Genomic DNA, 17,395 nt, shown 5'->3' with positions numbered 1-17,395 from the left:
GCTTGAAACAACTTGTATGAAGCTGAAAAGCAGCTGCACCAACTGACAAACTTGTTGCCTCCTCATTGATATTCAGCCCAGCAGTAGAGTGTCTCTGGGGGCTCAGCCCTCTGTCTCCCTCTCTTTGTTTGTGTTGGTGGTGGGTGTGTGCATGGGGTACCCTGACCCACAGGCAGTTCAGGCATGGACAAAGCATTCTTTTCAGACTTCATTGTTCTCTTGCTTCAGAAAAAAAAAAGTTTTGCAACAGAAGAGATCTAGAGAGGAGCATTTTATTGGAAGTGCAGCACTGGTGCACTTGAGCAATACTTCAAGAAGTACTGTACAGTGTCTTAATCAAACATGGCTCAAGTGACTGGTGATTTAATAACCGCCAAATGATCCAATAACCTTAGTGAAATGTAATGAATTGCAGTATTAAATATGCTATGAACATATAATGCTAAAACATCATATCACAATATAAGAAGTATGATATTTTATTGATTTACTTATAATTATAACTACAGTTATGGGATAGGATGATATAATGACACAATCAAGCACATTACAGTTTTCTGTTTAATTGTTTTATATATTTTGTAATATTTATAGTAATTACAGCACTCAGTATCAAATATTCCATTATGAGTTTTGGTTATCAGTATTGTTTGCTGTTACAAAACAAAGTGCTTTGGGGGAAAACATTGAAGGATTTATTCTTATGGATGCTCTTCAATAGCATTTGTGGAAACTGTAATTTTTCATCCAAAATGGGGATAGGACTGGATTAGAGAGGGGGCAGCACTTGGGCTGCAGCCTGCATGAGAGCTTGATGAGATAGTGATCACTGATCACAGGCTGATTCTCAAGAGGAAGCTGCTTCACAAGTGGGATTCATTATATGAGAGAAATGAACTCAAATAGCCTGGTGTCCCTGCCCCTCTCTCTCTCTTACACACACACACACACACACACACACACACACACACACACACACACACACACACACGAGCAGGCCCACACACACGCAGTCATTATTGCTTGTATTTTCAGGACGTGTCATGTCTGATCTCTGCCTCTGATGTCACTGAAGACGCTCATACACCTCCATTAGCCTGTCAAAACTAATCAGAGTGTGTGTCAGCGTGTGAGCTGTGCAAATGTGACAAGGAGAAAAGGAGAGAGAGGGAGATAAAATAGAGAGAAGAGGCAATTTAATTTCTTTTTTAATTCGCCCCCCCCCCTGCCCCAACACACACACACCATCCTTCCCTACCCTCTCTCATCCTCATTTCATCCAAGCAAGTGAAAAAAAGACTGAAGTGTTAATCTAGACTTTGCCATTGTAGCCCTCCTCATTTTCAGCAGGCTGTTATCGGGAACACAGACAGACTCCCCTGATGAATATTTTGGTGCTCATAAAGGCCTCCTGCTGGAGGGCAGGGGGACAAAGCGGGTCAGTTTCAAGCAGGGATATTAGATTCATAGTTTGTATCAAGGGTCTATTTCATTGGGGCACACACCATTCCCTCTTATACTCTAATATGCACCTACCCTAATGTAAATTTACACTTTTTAGTGCTATCCTTGCAGTGTTGAACTATTATTAGTTGTTGCTGTTTTGCAATCAGATGCTCTGGTAATTCTGAACAACATTCTGTTATCGAGAACTGTCAAGACCATTCTCCTATTATGAGTATATGAGGACACCTGCTGGACATATTTGACATTGTTTTAATTTCAAGGCAGCTTCACAGGAGTGTGAAGAATGAGTGAAGAAAGCATTATGACGGGCAAGAATTTCTCTCAACTTATCCAGATTCACACTTATCCAAACTCTCACACCAAGACCACCAAGACACATGCAGTTATCTCTGTATTCTTTATTGTTGTGTCATCTTCTTTAGTTGTCCATCATAACCTGATAACACAAAATATTCAGCTGTCAACTATAGAAAGAAACAAAGAACTTGCATTTACTCTAAAGATATGAATGTGTCTTAATTACCTGGTCGATCCAGTCGTTGAAGGCGGACACTCTGGTGAAGACGGTTGGTTTTTTCACAAAGTTGCAGCCGAGGCCAGAGACAAAGCTGGCAATGCCATGGACCTCCCAGGCTCCCTCTGTGTTCTTGCAGTTCAGAGGGCCGCCAGAGTCACCCTGGACACAGAGAGAGAGGAGGAGGGATTATTATGTTTTATTCATTTAGTGGAGATACTGGTAGACTGGCAGGGTACAACTTTGAGAATGACAATCAGGATCATTATTTTGCGAAGTATAATGAGCAGCTAAATAACACAGGAGTGTTGGCGTCTGACTCATTGGGCATTTTTATTTGAATGCACCTACTAGATTAAATTTCAAACTTTATCTATTTTTTCTATTCAAATAGTAGGTGCAGACCCATTGTTGCCAAAGCAAGTTGTATAGGATTTACTAAGTATGTAAGTTGTTTTTTTTTTCAGAGAAAACACTTATCTCATCATGTACAAACAAACACAAAGTAGAAACTTACATTGCATCCACCCACGATTCCATCCCCGCCGGCACACACCATGGTGGTCCTGAGAGCGACGCCCCACCAGTCAGGCTTGGAGCAGGTGGCGTGGTCAGCCACAGGCATCAAGGCCTGCTGCAGCTTATCAGCTATGGGGCCTCCGGCTAAAACACACAGGCAGAGTCCATTACCATCACGCGGATACACAAGCAGTCTGTCAAATCTGCTCCACAGATTTCCCTCCAGCGCCAAATTCAAAGTCCAGCTCAAAATTTTCAATTTAGGAGTAATCCTCCCCTTTGAAAAAAGTTTTAGCTGAAATCTCATGCATGAGATTTCATCCCAACTACGGAGGTTCCTCTGGGTTAACCCCAATCACACTCTATCACACACAGCTGGTTCTAACACAACAAACCAGCTGAAAACCCGAAAGGAGAGAATCATGTTGACTTTTCAAAGAAGCCAATCTCAAGGGGGAAAAAAGAAAATAAACACATCCCAGCATTCTACAAAGACTGACTTACTGTAGAGCCTGCCCCAACCGGTGATGTAGCAGGGGTAGAGGTTGGACAGCAGAGTGCCAGCAGCAGGGATACATGCCAGCTGCACCTGGTCACTCAAAGTCACAGGCTCTGACAGCTTGATCATGGCAATATCATTACTGCAAGACAAGCACGAAGAGAGAGAATGAGACTGAAGGGGAGACTGACAAGCAATTTAAAACCTTCTTTCAGAGCCAAAAAGGGGATAGAGTTAGAGCTAGATAATTAGAACAAGTGGAGTCTGTATTTTTGCAATTTTATCTAACTGTATTTTTATTGACTGTGGAGAAATGCAAGATCTATAAAGATACAGAATTAGTGGCAAACGTAAGTGAACAAATAGAAGAATGCATCTTTTAGCTCACCTTTTCACCTTAAACCAGAACAGCTGACATTATGATGATGTACTGTATGTTTCAACTCACACTTCACTTTCTACTGTAAGCTGGAGCTGGTCTTACCCGAAGGCCACAAAGATGGGGTTCCATTTCTCATGCACGATAATCTTCTCAGGCAGGATAGCCTTGGAGCCAGCCTCCTCCTCCACCAGGTTGTGTTTGCCCACAAACACCCTGTAGGAGAGCTTGGAGCTGTGGGGGAGAGTAGATTGATCAGGCCCATATCAAACCAAATAGAAAATTCAGTGCACAGTGAAATGTTTTGATTAGTTCAAATTAAAGTTAAAATGTGACAGAAAGATGGGGTTTTTGAAGTGTGCAGAGGGTCCAAATAACCTTGGGTGTATTTTTTTTTGACTGATTTTTTCTGTTTCATGACTGGACCAATCCTTTTTTTAAAGGTGGTAACGTATTATTTAGTGTCCTAAATTAGACAAATTATTATGGTGTTGCATTAGTACATTCTGCAGTAATACGTGTGTGTGTGACATGTAGATTTTTGCAATGGTGGTTGTGTTTTTCTGTTTATCCATTTATTTTCCTCTGCTGCCCGTACTTGATGCAGTGAGCAGCGGTCATGACCCAATTGGCAGCAATCAGAGATCCCCCACAAGTATGCCTCCATTCACCATCCCTCTCATACTGCAGAGAGATCTGGTCACAAACAAGAGGAGCATAATACAAATAAGATTAAATAAAAGAATGTTCTAGATTTGTAGACGGATTGCGCAGTTTATTAATTTAATTGAAAAGCAACCCTTTAATTACAGAACTGGGGCTAGAATCTAATAGGCAGATGCTAGACACATAAGGTTTGCCAGTTAATATAAAAACATGGACAGATGTGCATATATTAGCATACCTGCCAGGGCCAGCTGTTGGGCGTGGCATCTTCTCCGTTGACCACACGAGAAGTCAGGGGCTCGATGGGTGGGGTGCCGCACCCAAGGGCTGGACAAGTCAGAGATTAAAATGAGATAAAGATTGTTCATGGTGTAGGTGAGCCATGAGGGTACTTTTTCCCCCCAACATCATGCTATGACTGAATCATTTTTTTTCATGCGATGAAGAGTAGCACCTTGCCAGGTCATTGTGTTTTATCATGTATGCACACACAGACTCTCACACAAACTTTCAAACAATTACCCCCAGATTTAGAGAACACCAGATGTTCTTACCGCTAGCAATGAGCACTGAGGCCAGCACAATGGGGATCATGTTGATGGATGCTTCTGCTGAGGGACAGCAGGACACACACTCTCTTTTAAACTTTCCACCACAGGCAACACCCGCTCTAATCCCAGCAACACACTTTCCTATTGGTTTGCCATTTCGACCAGAGGCAAGGACAGACCAATGGAAATGAGGGTCAGTGAAACTGGGTGGCAGACAATTCGCACAGGTGTTCTTTCTGGAACATTTCTCATGACCTTCAGGTAGAGCTACAATGCCTGCAAAGAATTGGTGCGTTTGTAGGAGTTAGGATGTTAACATTTATATATCTTTGTCCTATAGGCGATATTGTAATTCCCTCATCCATATTCCCCCATCTATATTGTAATCCAAATATTGTACACCCACCCCCACTTCCAAAACAAATCTTCTTCTACAAAACCTGATTTTAACACTTGCATAACAGCATGGGAAGCAAACATCTGCATCACGACTGGCCTGTTTTTTTTTTAAAACAAAAAAGCACAAACTCAAGAGGCATTACTTTGACAAATGACAAATAACAAGTACAATGAGAAGCAGATGGCACCACTGGTGCAGAAAATATCGACAGTTACATTACAATCTTCCTGACATCTTACAGGAAACACAGTTGTTCAGTGAATTCTGCAGAGCCAGGAGTGTGTGCCATATTGTATGTCCATATGTATGACATAACCTATCACTCAACATGTTTCTCATTCAAACTTCTTCCCAGTGTTACTCTATGCAATGTGTTTGCTATCAAACCCTGACCCAGTGTAGCATGAGGTTTTTTTAAATTACTTGAATGAATATGTTATGAGGCCTGGAGGACATAGAAACAGCTCCTGAGGTGTGTAAATGCCAGAGTATGCAGGCCTGAGGTGACTCGGCATGCAGACGTTGTAAATCCGTCAGAGACTGCCGTGGTAATAATACCCGGCACAAAAAAAGGTTGAATGTTGCAGTTGAGTAAACAAGTAGAGTCAGGTGAGGAAAAGTCTGTGTATTACTGTAACACAGAATGGTTTCTGTGTAATGACGTTCACAAAAACATGCATCAGACTAGACAGAATCAGGTCATCTAAGACAAATTGGTTTATGCTTTCAGAGGAGCTTTAATAATAAGGAGCTTTATCTATGACCTCTCATTGTGCTTTTTATAAACTATTGTAGAAGTTTTAAAAAAAAAGAGAAAAATCCAACAGACTACTTCAGGAAGAAGACTGAACTCTTTTCTAATGAATCTCAGTTCCCCAGTTCACCACTAGATGGGACAATTTATCTGTTTAGACACCAAGGTGATATTCTTTACAAAAGAGAAACATTCAATGTTATACTTTGAGGCTGTTTGCAGAGAATGGCTACATTCAAGCTTTGTGACAGATTTAGAAAATCAATTATCATTATGGGTTGCAGCTTATTAAAAGCTGGCAAGAAAAGGTTTTACAATAAGACCTTCAACTAATGACAACAATATCAATGGAACATTGTTGTTTTCTTTGCATTGAGATGTTTGGAGCGACCCATCTCTAGTTTATAGCCTGTAGAAAATACTTGAATGAAAAGAGACTTGAAAGGCAACCATGGCAACAAAAAAAAGCTTAGACATGCTGGTGTCTGTATGCATGTGTGTATGTGTGTGTGTGTGTGTGTGTGTGTGTGTGTGTGTGTGTGTGTGTGTGTGTGTGTATGTGCGTGTGCGTGTGTGCGTGTGCGTGTGCGTGTGTGTGTGTGTGTCTAACCTTCATTCTCCAGCTTCTATACACAATTATTTAAAGGTAATTGAAATAAGTCTTCAAATTTGTAAAACATGGTCAAACCTATTACAGGCATGTGTTTCCAAAATAGATGTCTGGCTTTCCAATTTTAAAAACATATTGAACTGACAGGAAGTTTTGACAATTATTCAAAAACTCCAAAAATATGCTGCTCACCACAGAAACATGAATGCAGGCAGATGCAGGCTGTCATGTTGCAGGATGTTTCATGGCCGGAAGAAAAGTAGATTGCATCATCATCTGGAAGCCCTTTCTTGGCTGAATCTCGTAGTTTGTAGGAGTTTCATGTTTTTCTCATTTTGCTCAGCCCATGAACATCCACACTGTTAGATTTGTTTTGAAATATACAGATGTTTTTCTCCAGTTGCTGTCTTATTTGCCACAGGCAGTGTGTTTCAAGCTGCAGGGCTGAAGTAAATCCAAATATCGGCTGTCTGCTGCTGATTTGCTTTTATCGTATTCCTTCCTTCTGATGTTAACAGAGGGCTCTCCCGGCCTTCGCCGTCGCTTTTACATTTTCTGCTGCGTTTGATTCATTTCCTTGTAATGTGTTTGTTTACTTTTGTTTTAATTCAGAGCTTCCCAACATTCCTTTTGGCTCATCATCTCTGAGAAACTCCCAGGTTGGGAACTACTGATGTAATTAAATCTCATAAGTGCATCATGACCCAACTGGTCTTCCGACAGATCGTGTACATACTTGCCAGGTTTTTCCCTCCTTCCATGCTGAGTGGGAGAGGACCGGGGAGCAGTGGGACTGGGTGTGGCCTGTCTCAACACACACAGAACAGAGCTGCAGTGTCTTTAACCGCCTACAATTGAGTGTTTTATTATTTGAGTTGACATTTGTGTTTCGTATGTTTTGTTTGTCTTTTAATTGGATAAGTCTATTGTGCCTTTTTCTGCGACATAAACATTAACTATAAATAAACTATAATAAAAAAGGGATACGCTTTCTTATGTTTTACACTTGTTTTTTTGTGCAGTTTTACTCTGCCTTTAATGCTTTTCACTCAACTCATACATCATTGTTTAGTCTAATTGGTGAACTGTTTTTGTCTAACAATGTACTCAACAGAGTGTTCTTTATTGCTTCAGTTTATATTTATTTATTTTAATCTCTTAATTTCTTAAGTCTTTTTCCTGGGTTCTTGTGACTGTTCTTTTCATTGTTAGGTTACTAATGTTGGTTGGGTATTTTGTTGTATGGGTTCTTTGGCTGTTGTGTTCTTGTCTTGGTTTGTTTGGTGTTGTTTGGGTTCTTAGTGTTTTCTTCGAATGAATGCTTTTGCTTGTATGTCAAAGCACTTTATTAACCTAAAGTTGGTGTATAAATAAAGTTTGTATTGTTATTATAACTCTTCTCAATTTGAGTTTTGTTCTTCAGGATTATCTTGTCATCGGTTGTACACACCTATCAACAGAGTCATTCATAATTACTTGTTTATGGTACCACAACAACTATTTCGTATGTGGGAGGCTTGTTTTCCCTATGTGCAGGGTTTTTTGTAATCTTGGGAAACATGCCAAACTATGTAACAGAATCTTTAGATTTGGACAAACGTATTCACTGTTTTATAAGCATCTAACACTGTGTGGTCTGTGGGAACTAAAACTCACTTCCTGTGTTTGTGTGTGTATACATATAAACACATTTACAGCAGTTAAGTCCATTACAAACTTTCTTTTGATCCCTTGATGTGAACAAAAGATTTCCACACTGCACTGGCCGAAAATATTGTTATATCTGACTCATGGACAATTAATTATTTTATGTATAGAAAAGGTTATGCAAATTCATTCAGCAAGAATGTATAGGATCCATTATCGCAGTGTCACACAGAATCTTAATCTTAAAGAAGATACACAATATACAGTGAGATAAGACAAAAGAAGCAAACGTGCACTGATAACGTGCACTTAGAGGTAATGACAAGGTCATTTACATACATGTAACAATATCATTAAGAGCAAAACATTTAGGCCTAATGATAAAAAAAAAACCCTATTCTTGAATTGGGTCATTTTGTGTATTGGCCTATTGATTGACTTAATTAATTCTCTAATCTAATTCTGGAATCTAAAATGTATATACATTTTAGTTTTGTTTGGTTTCCTGAAGGATTCTACACTATTGACTATGTAGCATTATGTGCAAAACATGACATGTATTATAGCTCTGCCTTTATTTTTTACTTTAATGACACAGTCGACCATGTTTGAACTACTTTTTATTGCCCGATTAGTTGGCCAGCGACCAAAGGTTCAAAGGTTTTTCTCAGTGCTTCTATAAATCCTCCACATTTGTCTGGTGACATCCGCAGAACAACCAGCAGCCATGTCCAAGACCACAGAGCCATCGACACACACCAGTGAGTAGAAACCCCTTTATTACAGAAAATGAATAAAGAAGTAAGACTATGGCTTCATAAAAATCACAAGTAAGGATGTCGTTTTTTGTCTTTAGAAACTAAATCATTTGTGACTAAAATCTTATAAATCATTCCTTTATGACATTATTGTTTACATCGGGGGAAAAACACATCTTTAGTGTCCAATCAATCAGGTTTAGTCATTATGTTATTTCGTTGCATTTCAAACTCTGCTCCTCAGTTCTATTAGAATATGTTGACAACTATTGTTCCTGCTCCAATGTCTCCTGTTGAATCAGAGCTCGAGGAAGAACATGCACAATGTCTCATTAAGAGCTTTTAGTCTTTCACAGCTGATAACTCAAAGAACAAAAAATAACTGTCTGACAGGTCCCTGCACAGGAAAAACAAAAGGAGCAGAAATTAAAAAGATGTGCAGAAATATGACAGTTAATTCCTACAAGGTCATTTACTTGAATACAGTACTGCTGGTGACGTGAAGGAAACACTTCATCAGACAATTGACTGTCACAAAGAATCTTCTGTTGAAATTGTGATCATACCAACAATGAAAGTTTGAAAAAATACCTGAAACAATTAATCACAGCAGCTCTGGGCTTGTGTGTGTTGCTGTTTTTGTTTTCTACAGAATAATTTTGCATCAGTCGCAGCAGTTGAGGGTTTCATGAAGTGACAGCACACATTCAGGGATCATTTGCGATGTTGCAGTAATCACAATCAAAACACAGAAAGTCAACATTGTTGACTGTTAAAGCCCAAAGCGGTTATCTCTCTATTGCACATTCTCACATTCTGGTTTTTATGGGAATGAACCAAATTCTGACCTTTATGATTGGATGTAATAACCATTTACACAGTCAAAACTCTCATATGTAACCTATAAACTCAACATGAGGCAGCATATTGAACTGCTATGTTTTTCTTTTGCTAATCACGTACTCTCTTATATGTTTTGCTATCTCCATTTCGTCTGCAGATATGAGGTAATGAAAGGGAATTGGTTATTGGTTAACAGATAAGACAGCAAATAGAGCAGGTGTCATTCCCAGTGCATGACCCCACACAGTCATAAGCTGTCTCTTTCAGGAGCTGTTACAGTACATGATGTCTTCCACCTTACAGGTGGTAATAAAGATTTCTCACTACATTTTTTTAATCACACCAGATTGTGCCATTTCAGTGCCGTGTTTGTTAAAGCAGCTGCTGAGCTGTGAGAAAGTAGGAAGGATATGTAGAATGTGTGAAAATGTGAAAAAAATAGTCTCCTGACTCAACCTGTTTAAAAAGATAAAGCTTTTGTTAATGATTGTCTTGGAGAAAAGGAGGATTTTCTGGCACAAACTTCACCAACTGACAAGGTGCATGAAGAGTGAAAGGCTTAGAAGAGGTCAAAATGCTCCAGCAACACTTGTAGTAAGATGAACTTTATTCACAATTTAGACCAATTTAGGTCTAAATTGTTAATAAAGTCGTTAATGATTGTCTTGACATTTTAAGATCGGGGTGAATTATTTTGACAAATCCAGGGTCAAATTTATTTTTGTGGTCTCTTACATCACTTCCTCATTCTCACTTGTTCAAAGTCCCAAAGCTGTAAACAGTTCACAGCACCACACCTATTCTTTATGCATATCTGTGATGATATGTGTGTGTGTGTGTGTGTGTGTGTGTGTGTGTTTACGGTGTGAAAAGTGTGGAGCCTATGTTCAGCAGTTTCTCATGTATACTGAGTGCTATAATATGTGTATAATATGTTCCCTCTCTGCTTTATCTCCATAGATTATACAGGGTACTATAATAAAAAAACAGCCACTCACGGATCCTCTCCTCTCCTCTCCTCTCCTCTCCTCTCCTCTCCTCTCCTCTGCTCTCCTCTCCTCTGCTCTCCTCTCCTCTCCTCTCCTCTCCTCTCCTCTCCTCTCCTCTCCCCTCCCCTCCTCTCCTCTCCTCTCCTCTCCTCCTCTCTCAGTATCCAGCAGGCATAGATGTCCGCAGGCCGATGGGCTGGAGAGAGTGGCTCCTCTGGTTAGTTCTATGGAAGAAACACCTGATCCCATCCCCACCTCCATCAAGGGGACTATTCCAGCCTGGATCAATGGGAGCTTCCTGAGAAATGGTCCTGGGAAGTTTGAATTTGGGAAAGACAGGTATTTGAGAAAAAAACATAGAACACATGGTCAACTTTTACAAAATATATGTTACTTCCATACTGTAAATGGAGCTTTACTGGTAGTACAGTTAATTAAACACAGCATTGACACATATAAAGTCATTTAAAGTATACCAAGAACAGTTTCAATACTATATTCTGTTTATAAGAAGCAACTATCAGGAGGCAAATGCATTGGTTGAAAAAAAAAGGTTGTATAAATTGAGACCGTCTCATCTCACATCTCACTGGATTTAATACATTCCTCATTTTCTGTTTATATATAATCCTGGGTAGATAAAGACATGTTTTCTTTGTAAATAATAAATAAAAGATTAAATGGCCAAATGAGAGTTTTTGTGCAGGTATCACTATGTCCTGTGGAAACACCTGTCTTCATTTACCTCTCAGATACACCCACTGGTTTGACGGTATGGCCATGATGCATCGCTTCCACATCAGTGAGGGAAACGTCACCTACAGCAGCCGGTTCCTGCAAAGTGACTCATACGTTCAAAACTCAGAGAAGAACCGCATCGTGGTGTCAGAGTTCGGGACCTTGGCTATGCCTGATCCCTGCAAGAACATCTTTGCACGCTTTTTTTCACGCTTCCAGATCCCCAGTATGTTTGTGTTCTCTGCATAGTGTTATATTTGAGGAACACGTGTCAATGTGTCAATGAAGCACTATATGTAAAACATTTCTGATGTATGTTTGAACAGAGGCTACGGATAACGCCAGTGTTAACTTTGTCAAGTACAAGGGAGACTATTATGTCAGCACTGAAACCAACTATATGAGACGAGTGGATCCTCAGAGCCTGGAGACCAAGGAGAAGGTGAGTCACTGTTACAAATATAAAGACGTCTTTTGAATGCTCATGCTGATAAAGAAGCCAAATTGGTAACAGCTAGGAACTTTGGGTGACTGTTGATAATGGTGACGATGAAGACATCAAAGATTATGACGCTGTGCATTTAAGGTGGACTGGAGTCAATACATTGCTGTGAACTCAGCCACAGCTCACCCACACTATGACCGTGAAGGGGCGACATACAACATGGGCAACTCCTACGGCAAAGCAGGTAACTAATTGTCTGCCTATTCATTCATCTCTGATGTCCTTATGTGCTCCACCAAAACTCATCATGTTTTGGGGCCTCCTCAGGTTTCTTCTACAACATCATCCGTGTGCCTGCGCCTGCAGAGGAAGAGGCAGCAACAGAAGACTCTGCAGACCTGAATGGAGCCAAAGTGATCTGCTCCATCCGTGCAACTGAACCCAGGAAGCCTTCCTATTATCACAGCTTTGGTGAGATACACAAAACAGTTTTACAAACAACTCTGCAAAGTCTGCATGCTGCATGTACTGAAGTCATTTATGAGGATTTTTTTTTTTTTTTTTGCCTGAACTGACAGAGTTTTTGTGCTTTTATTAATTACTCATTTGAATTCTCTCCTCGTGCCTCTTTTCGTCAATCACACGTCCTTTGTCTTTCTGCTCGGCTTTCACTATCTGTCTCAGTTTATAACTGTGCCGCTGACTCACACACTGAGACACATACTTTCTCCTTCACTCAGGGCTTCATAAAAAATATAAAACCCATTAAAAAGACACATAATCAACGTTTTGCCCTAGTTTCATCCCTGCCTTAACTCTGAGAGCATTGTGGAGAGGATACACATTGTTTGTGTAACAGTGCTGATTTTGTTGTTTCAGGCTTCAGTGTTAAGTCTACAGTTCAGTCATTGACACTTGTGTCAAGAACTAACTTCAGACGTCATATCATCATAATCATTTGTAAAAAATAGCAATGCAGTTAGATTTAATGTTGCTTTATGAGGGAGCTCTTAGAGAAACACAGCAGGAACGTAGATTCTGCTGCAGGGAACTTATCACCCTAATAAACAAATACACTAATATAAGATATCAGTAATGTCGATACGGTTTATTTTTGGAAAGCCATGACAGTGGTGACGTTTGTGTATCAGCAGAGTAAAGAAAGAAAAGTCACACCTGTATGAATGTGATTGGTTATTACAAGTCAGCTGATGAAGAAGTCAATGGTAATATTGCAGCACAGATTAAATGTACTGAAACACCATATTGCTTTATTTAGTGTTATATTTATATTTCCTCCAGACCGCCGATGCTCTACCAGACTGTCTGGCACCAAGAAATTTCACATGTGATGAAACACTGCCTGGTTATTCAAATACCACATAATTACCGCTGAACGGTTACAGTAGACATTTGTTTTGTTTGTTTACACCCCATCTCACATGTTTACCTGCTGGAATAATATTTTGTTTCATTCCAACAAGGTTGGTTCTGAAGTGTATTTATTTTGCAAGCTCACCAGCCAAAAGTGGAGAGGCATCAGATGCAGCCTCCTGCAAAAATGCACATGACTTAAATAAAAGAATGCCGTCTTTATTGGAAACCTGTTATTAGTCAAAATCAACAAAGTCGATGTCATTAAGGAAAGATAGAAATATAGTTTACACCTAAGTCATGAAAGAGATAATGCAGAGGGATCATCAGCTTTGACCCATTTTATTAGTGTTCATTAAGTTTTTAAGCATTTTATTGGGGCTTTGCAGTGCTTTGTGGTGAATCGAGAAGCCCTAAAAAGTTACTCTCCCAAGCTCCCAAACACATCTATCTGTATCACAGCAAAACTATTAAAAATATGCATGTATATAAACATGTTTCAGTTTAATGCAAAAATGTCCTCCTGTATGCGCCTTCCCTCTCCAGTCATGTCAGAGAACTACATTGTGTTCATCGAGCAGCCGCTCAAGCTGGACCTGCTGAAATTCATGCTGTACAGAATCCAGGGGAAGAGCTTTCATAAAGTCATGACCTGGGAGCCTCAGTATCAAACTGTCTTCCACCTGGTCAACAGGCACACAGGCAAGGTTGGTTACGATAAGTTATCTGCACTGCAATAGATCTGCTTCAAAAATAAAGTGTGAAATTAAAAAAACAGTCAGAACAAAAAATAGAAAAAAATGCCAGCTAATCTCTTCACGCATGGTGGAGTTTTTCCTTTATTTATTTTGATGGAGTCACACTCTGATGGTGTAGCCGTTTCTCATACACTGTTACTCTCAATTTTCTCATCTCATTACACAGCATACCCATTAAGCATACCAGATCAAACTTTCATAATGTGAAGGTACACTACAATAACAGCAGTGCCTGCCAGAGCTCTTGTCCCCAAACATTAAAACCAAAACACAAAAATCTGCCTTGTTCTTCCAAAAGCCCAACATTTTTTTATTATTTTGACAATGTATTCCTGATGGTTTATTCTGACTGATCCAACAGGAGAGTAAAGTGAAGTATCAAGCAGCACCAATGTTCACGCTGCATCAGATCAATGCTTATGAGGACAATGGGTGCTTGGTGATGGACATGTGTTGTGGGGACGACGGTGAGGTCATTGGAGACTTCACACTGGAGAACCTTCGCAGAGACTCAGGGAAGGAAATGGACAAGGTAACATACGGTGTACACTTGAAATCATATGCAAAAGCACAATCAGAAATGTACAAATTAATAATCAATTAAAGCTCGCTTTCACCGAACTAGCTCAAAAGAAATGGTGTGTATGATGATGGTTTGCATTCTTTTCCTTAAGTCCATTCAACTATCCATCCATTGTAACTTACTTCAACAATGTCCACAAACATTTAAAAAAAAGAGGTTCTTCTGGTCCGATGTATTATGCCCCCCTCCCCCCTTTTTAAAATCAAGGCCGTCTTCAACTGTCTCTCGCTGTTACTATCTATTGAAGTCTGTCTCTCAGGCTCTTGAGCCCTCTGTCTTTTAAATTGTGTCTTATTTTCTCATTTTACTCTACACTTTACACAGTTTGGGTCTTATTGCCAAACTTACATTTTTTTTTTAAATGTCTGTCTGAATCTTTTTGGCAGTTTTACAACTCATTGTGCAGAAACCTCCCACGGAGATACGTCCTGCCCCTGAATGTGGACGAGAAGACTCCTTTGGACCAAAACCTTGTCACTCTGCATTACTGCCAAGCCACAGCGAAGCAGACAAAACCAGGACAGGTAGGATTAAATGGAGTGCAGAATGCTCTCATTCTTAATACAATGTTATATATTAAATGTACATTACACTATAGCTCCAGTTTTCGTGGAATAAAGCACAGAATAAGGCCTATAATTATGATGAATACAGCCAATTCACTCCCACACACTCTGCACAATTATCCAGCGTGGTGACACACTCAAGGTGCTTTCTGCAAGATAGTAATTTCATGACTTACAGCGGATAAATATTACGTCAAAATGAGAGTCCACCATGTGGTGGAACATTTGCCATTTAACAGCTTTTGCATGGAACAGGCACACATACTTACATACACACTGTGCAACAGTTTCTTACAGTAGAAAAAAAGCTGAAATGTTGCGTTGTAATGACAAAGGGTAATGTTTCAGTTGTCATGACTACTGAGTGACACTGTCTTCACTGTAAGTTCTCATTGAGAGCGGTGATTTGTACATGTTACAGTGAAAAAACTGCCATGACTGTGCCGTGGCTACTCAAATCACTGTAGGCAGAAAGAAAAGTGCATAAAAAAGTACATACACAAAAGTAAAATGATATTAAATGTGTCTGTTCTTATCTAGACTTTCAAATGAATGCCAGTGCTCTAATGTAGGTATCCATTTACCTGTTTTAGGGATTAATGCATTATTGATTCCAGCCCTTTAAGCACAGAAGGGTACAGTACATATCTTGGAAATGATACACTAGACACATTTTTTTTTAGATCAATTGTAAAAGTTTCACTCATCCAAAAAATATTTAAACTTCCTCTGACCCTGAAGGTTTACATGACCCATGAGGAACTCCACGACGACGAGCTGCTACAATATGGCGGCCTTGAGTTCCCTCAGATCAACTATGACAAGTACAACGGCAGACCTTACCGCTACTTCTACTCCTGTGGCTTCGGACACGTCTTCAGTGACTCCCTGCTCAAGATGGATGTCCACACCAAGGAGCTTAAGGTCTCTACCTTCTGAGGAAAAAGCCTCATTATTAACAAGGCAGGATATAACCACATCAAAGTTATTTCTTCTGCTCTTTCTCTAGCACTGGGGACAGGGTATGAAGGGATGGTTTTCTGACATGAAAGAGTTCAGAGTACAAAAGGGATGTTTTTGTAATCCCCCCTGCCTAGGTGTGGCGTTATCCCGGGTTGTTCCCGTCGGAGCCGGTCTTTGTTGCGTCTCCCAACGCTGTTGAGGAAGATGACGGAGTGGTGTTGTCTGTCATCATCACACCCAGAGAAGTAAGTCAACCACAACAAAAAGTCCTTCAAAGACAATGTAAAAAAGCAGACAAATAGTCCATTAAAATGACTGTTTTTGACAATGTTGTCTGGTGGCTTTGGCAATCAGGTATCCTCAAGTTATGTTCTCACACACTTTATACTCTATTGTGTATAATTTTATATTTTTCAGAGAAAACAGATGGATGGACAATCATTGCCATGATTGTCCATCCATCTGCAATGTTTTCATTGGCATGATTGTGGGAAATGCAACTTTTTTTCTTATCAAATTTAATCACCATTCATTTTTGTTTCTAGGAGAAGAGCACTTTCCTGCTTGTCCTGGACGCTAAAACTTTTACTGAGCTGGGCAGAGCAGAGGTCCCTGTCAACATCCCATATGGGACCCACGGAGTATTTAACGCGATGGGCTAGATGTGTCAGCGCTCTGTGGAAAATCACAGTTGAACCAGCAACCAGCTACTTTAGTCACAAAATTGAAAAATCTCTGTTGAAGTCAATGTCTGTAAAAAAATCCTAAACTGTAAAAAGAAAGTTAAATAAAATACAGGGGAGAAGGGAAAAACTGCAGATTCATGCTATTTGTATATCCTTCTTTGATCAGAAAAGGTACATTTCGTCCCTGTGTGCTGCATTTACAGTAGATGGCAATCTTTTGGAGACAGACAGCCCAGCAGCAGCACACTGATTATGTTTGTCCTCTGTGTGTTCCTATGTCCTCTTTAAAGGTTTTAATGAAACAGCCTTCAGACAAATACCTGAAGCTATGCAGCTGGTGCTTAGAAGGAGGAAACTGAGAAGGACCCTACTTTACATTTGGGCACAAAAAACACCCAAACAAAACTTGAAAGTCAATACACACTTTAAAATAAAAATCAATTTACCCTTTTTTTTTCTGTAAAGCCACAGTGTTTTAGCACCATCACACCACTGGAAACGCTATACTCCCAGTGAGAACCCAGCAGCACTTAGGATACATAAAAATGCATCAGAGGAAATTCAATTTCTGTCAAAGTAATGTGATAGAAATGGACAACGTCTGAAATGCCTGGAAAACAAATGGATCTAACTGGTCGATAGCCTCCAGAGAGTCTAGCAGAGGTCACATCCCAAACGTAAAACTG

General features: G+C 39.9%; 2 protein-coding genes across 2 annotated transcripts; one reads left to right on the top strand and one right to left on the bottom strand.

Annotated features, from left to right (window-relative positions):
* Positions 1–1,700: 1,700 nt before the first annotated feature.
* ela3l (elastase 3 like) lies at positions 1,701–4,751 on the bottom strand. The gene is made up of 8 exons (XM_061037992.1): positions 4,599–4,751; positions 4,283–4,371; positions 3,977–4,074; positions 3,484–3,612; positions 3,005–3,141; positions 2,499–2,644; positions 1,991–2,143; positions 1,701–1,903 (listed from the first exon to the last, which is right to left on the bottom strand). Exons 1-8 carry the CDS (start codon positions 4,636–4,638, stop codon positions 1,886–1,888), a joined length of 810 nt encoding a protein of 269 aa, XP_060893975.1. The 5' UTR covers positions 4,639–4,751; the 3' UTR covers positions 1,701–1,885.
* A 3,908-nt stretch (positions 4,752–8,659) lies between these two features.
* Positions 8,660–17,159, top strand: bco2l (beta-carotene 15, 15-dioxygenase 2, like). The gene is made up of 12 exons (XM_061037991.1): positions 8,660–8,767; positions 10,758–10,935; positions 11,349–11,560; positions 11,661–11,776; positions 11,921–12,023; positions 12,107–12,250; positions 13,700–13,860; positions 14,273–14,443; positions 14,881–15,018; positions 15,802–15,984; positions 16,158–16,268; positions 16,569–17,159. Exons 1-12 carry the CDS (start codon positions 8,734–8,736, stop codon positions 16,683–16,685), a joined length of 1,668 nt encoding a protein of 555 aa, XP_060893974.1. The 5' UTR covers positions 8,660–8,733; the 3' UTR covers positions 16,686–17,159.
* The last annotated feature ends 236 nt before the right edge of the window (positions 17,160–17,395 follow it).

Source organism: Labrus mixtus, chromosome 5 (genome assembly GCF_963584025.1).
Source record: "Labrus mixtus chromosome 5, fLabMix1.1, whole genome shotgun sequence".
NCBI lineage: Eukaryota > Metazoa > Chordata > Actinopteri > Labriformes > Labridae > Labrus > Labrus mixtus.
This window is presented reverse-complemented; position numbering and strand designations above follow the sequence as displayed.

Bases quoted from the DNA above. Each gene is read 5' to 3' on its own strand.
- ela3l (XM_061037992.1), bottom strand. From the start codon at position 4,638: ATGATCCCCATTGTGCTGGCCTCAGTGCTCATTGCTAGCG. The intron at 4,372-4,598 runs GTAAGAACATCT...TGACTTGTCCAG, and splicing joins CTCAGTGCTCATTGCTAGCG to CCCTTGGGTGCGGCACCCCA. The intron at 3,142-3,483 runs GTAAGACCAGCT...CTTGTCTTGCAG, and splicing joins CCCATCTTTGTGGCCTTCGG to TAATGATATTGCCATGATCA.
- bco2l (XM_061037991.1), top strand. From the start codon at position 8,734: ATGTCCAAGACCACAGAGCCATCGACACACACCA. The intron at 13,861-14,272 runs GTTGGTTACGAT...CTGATCCAACAG, and splicing joins TCAACAGGCACACAGGCAAG to GAGAGTAAAGTGAAGTATCA. The intron at 14,444-14,880 runs GTAACATACGGT...TCTTTTTGGCAG, and splicing joins CAGGGAAGGAAATGGACAAG to TTTTACAACTCATTGTGCAG.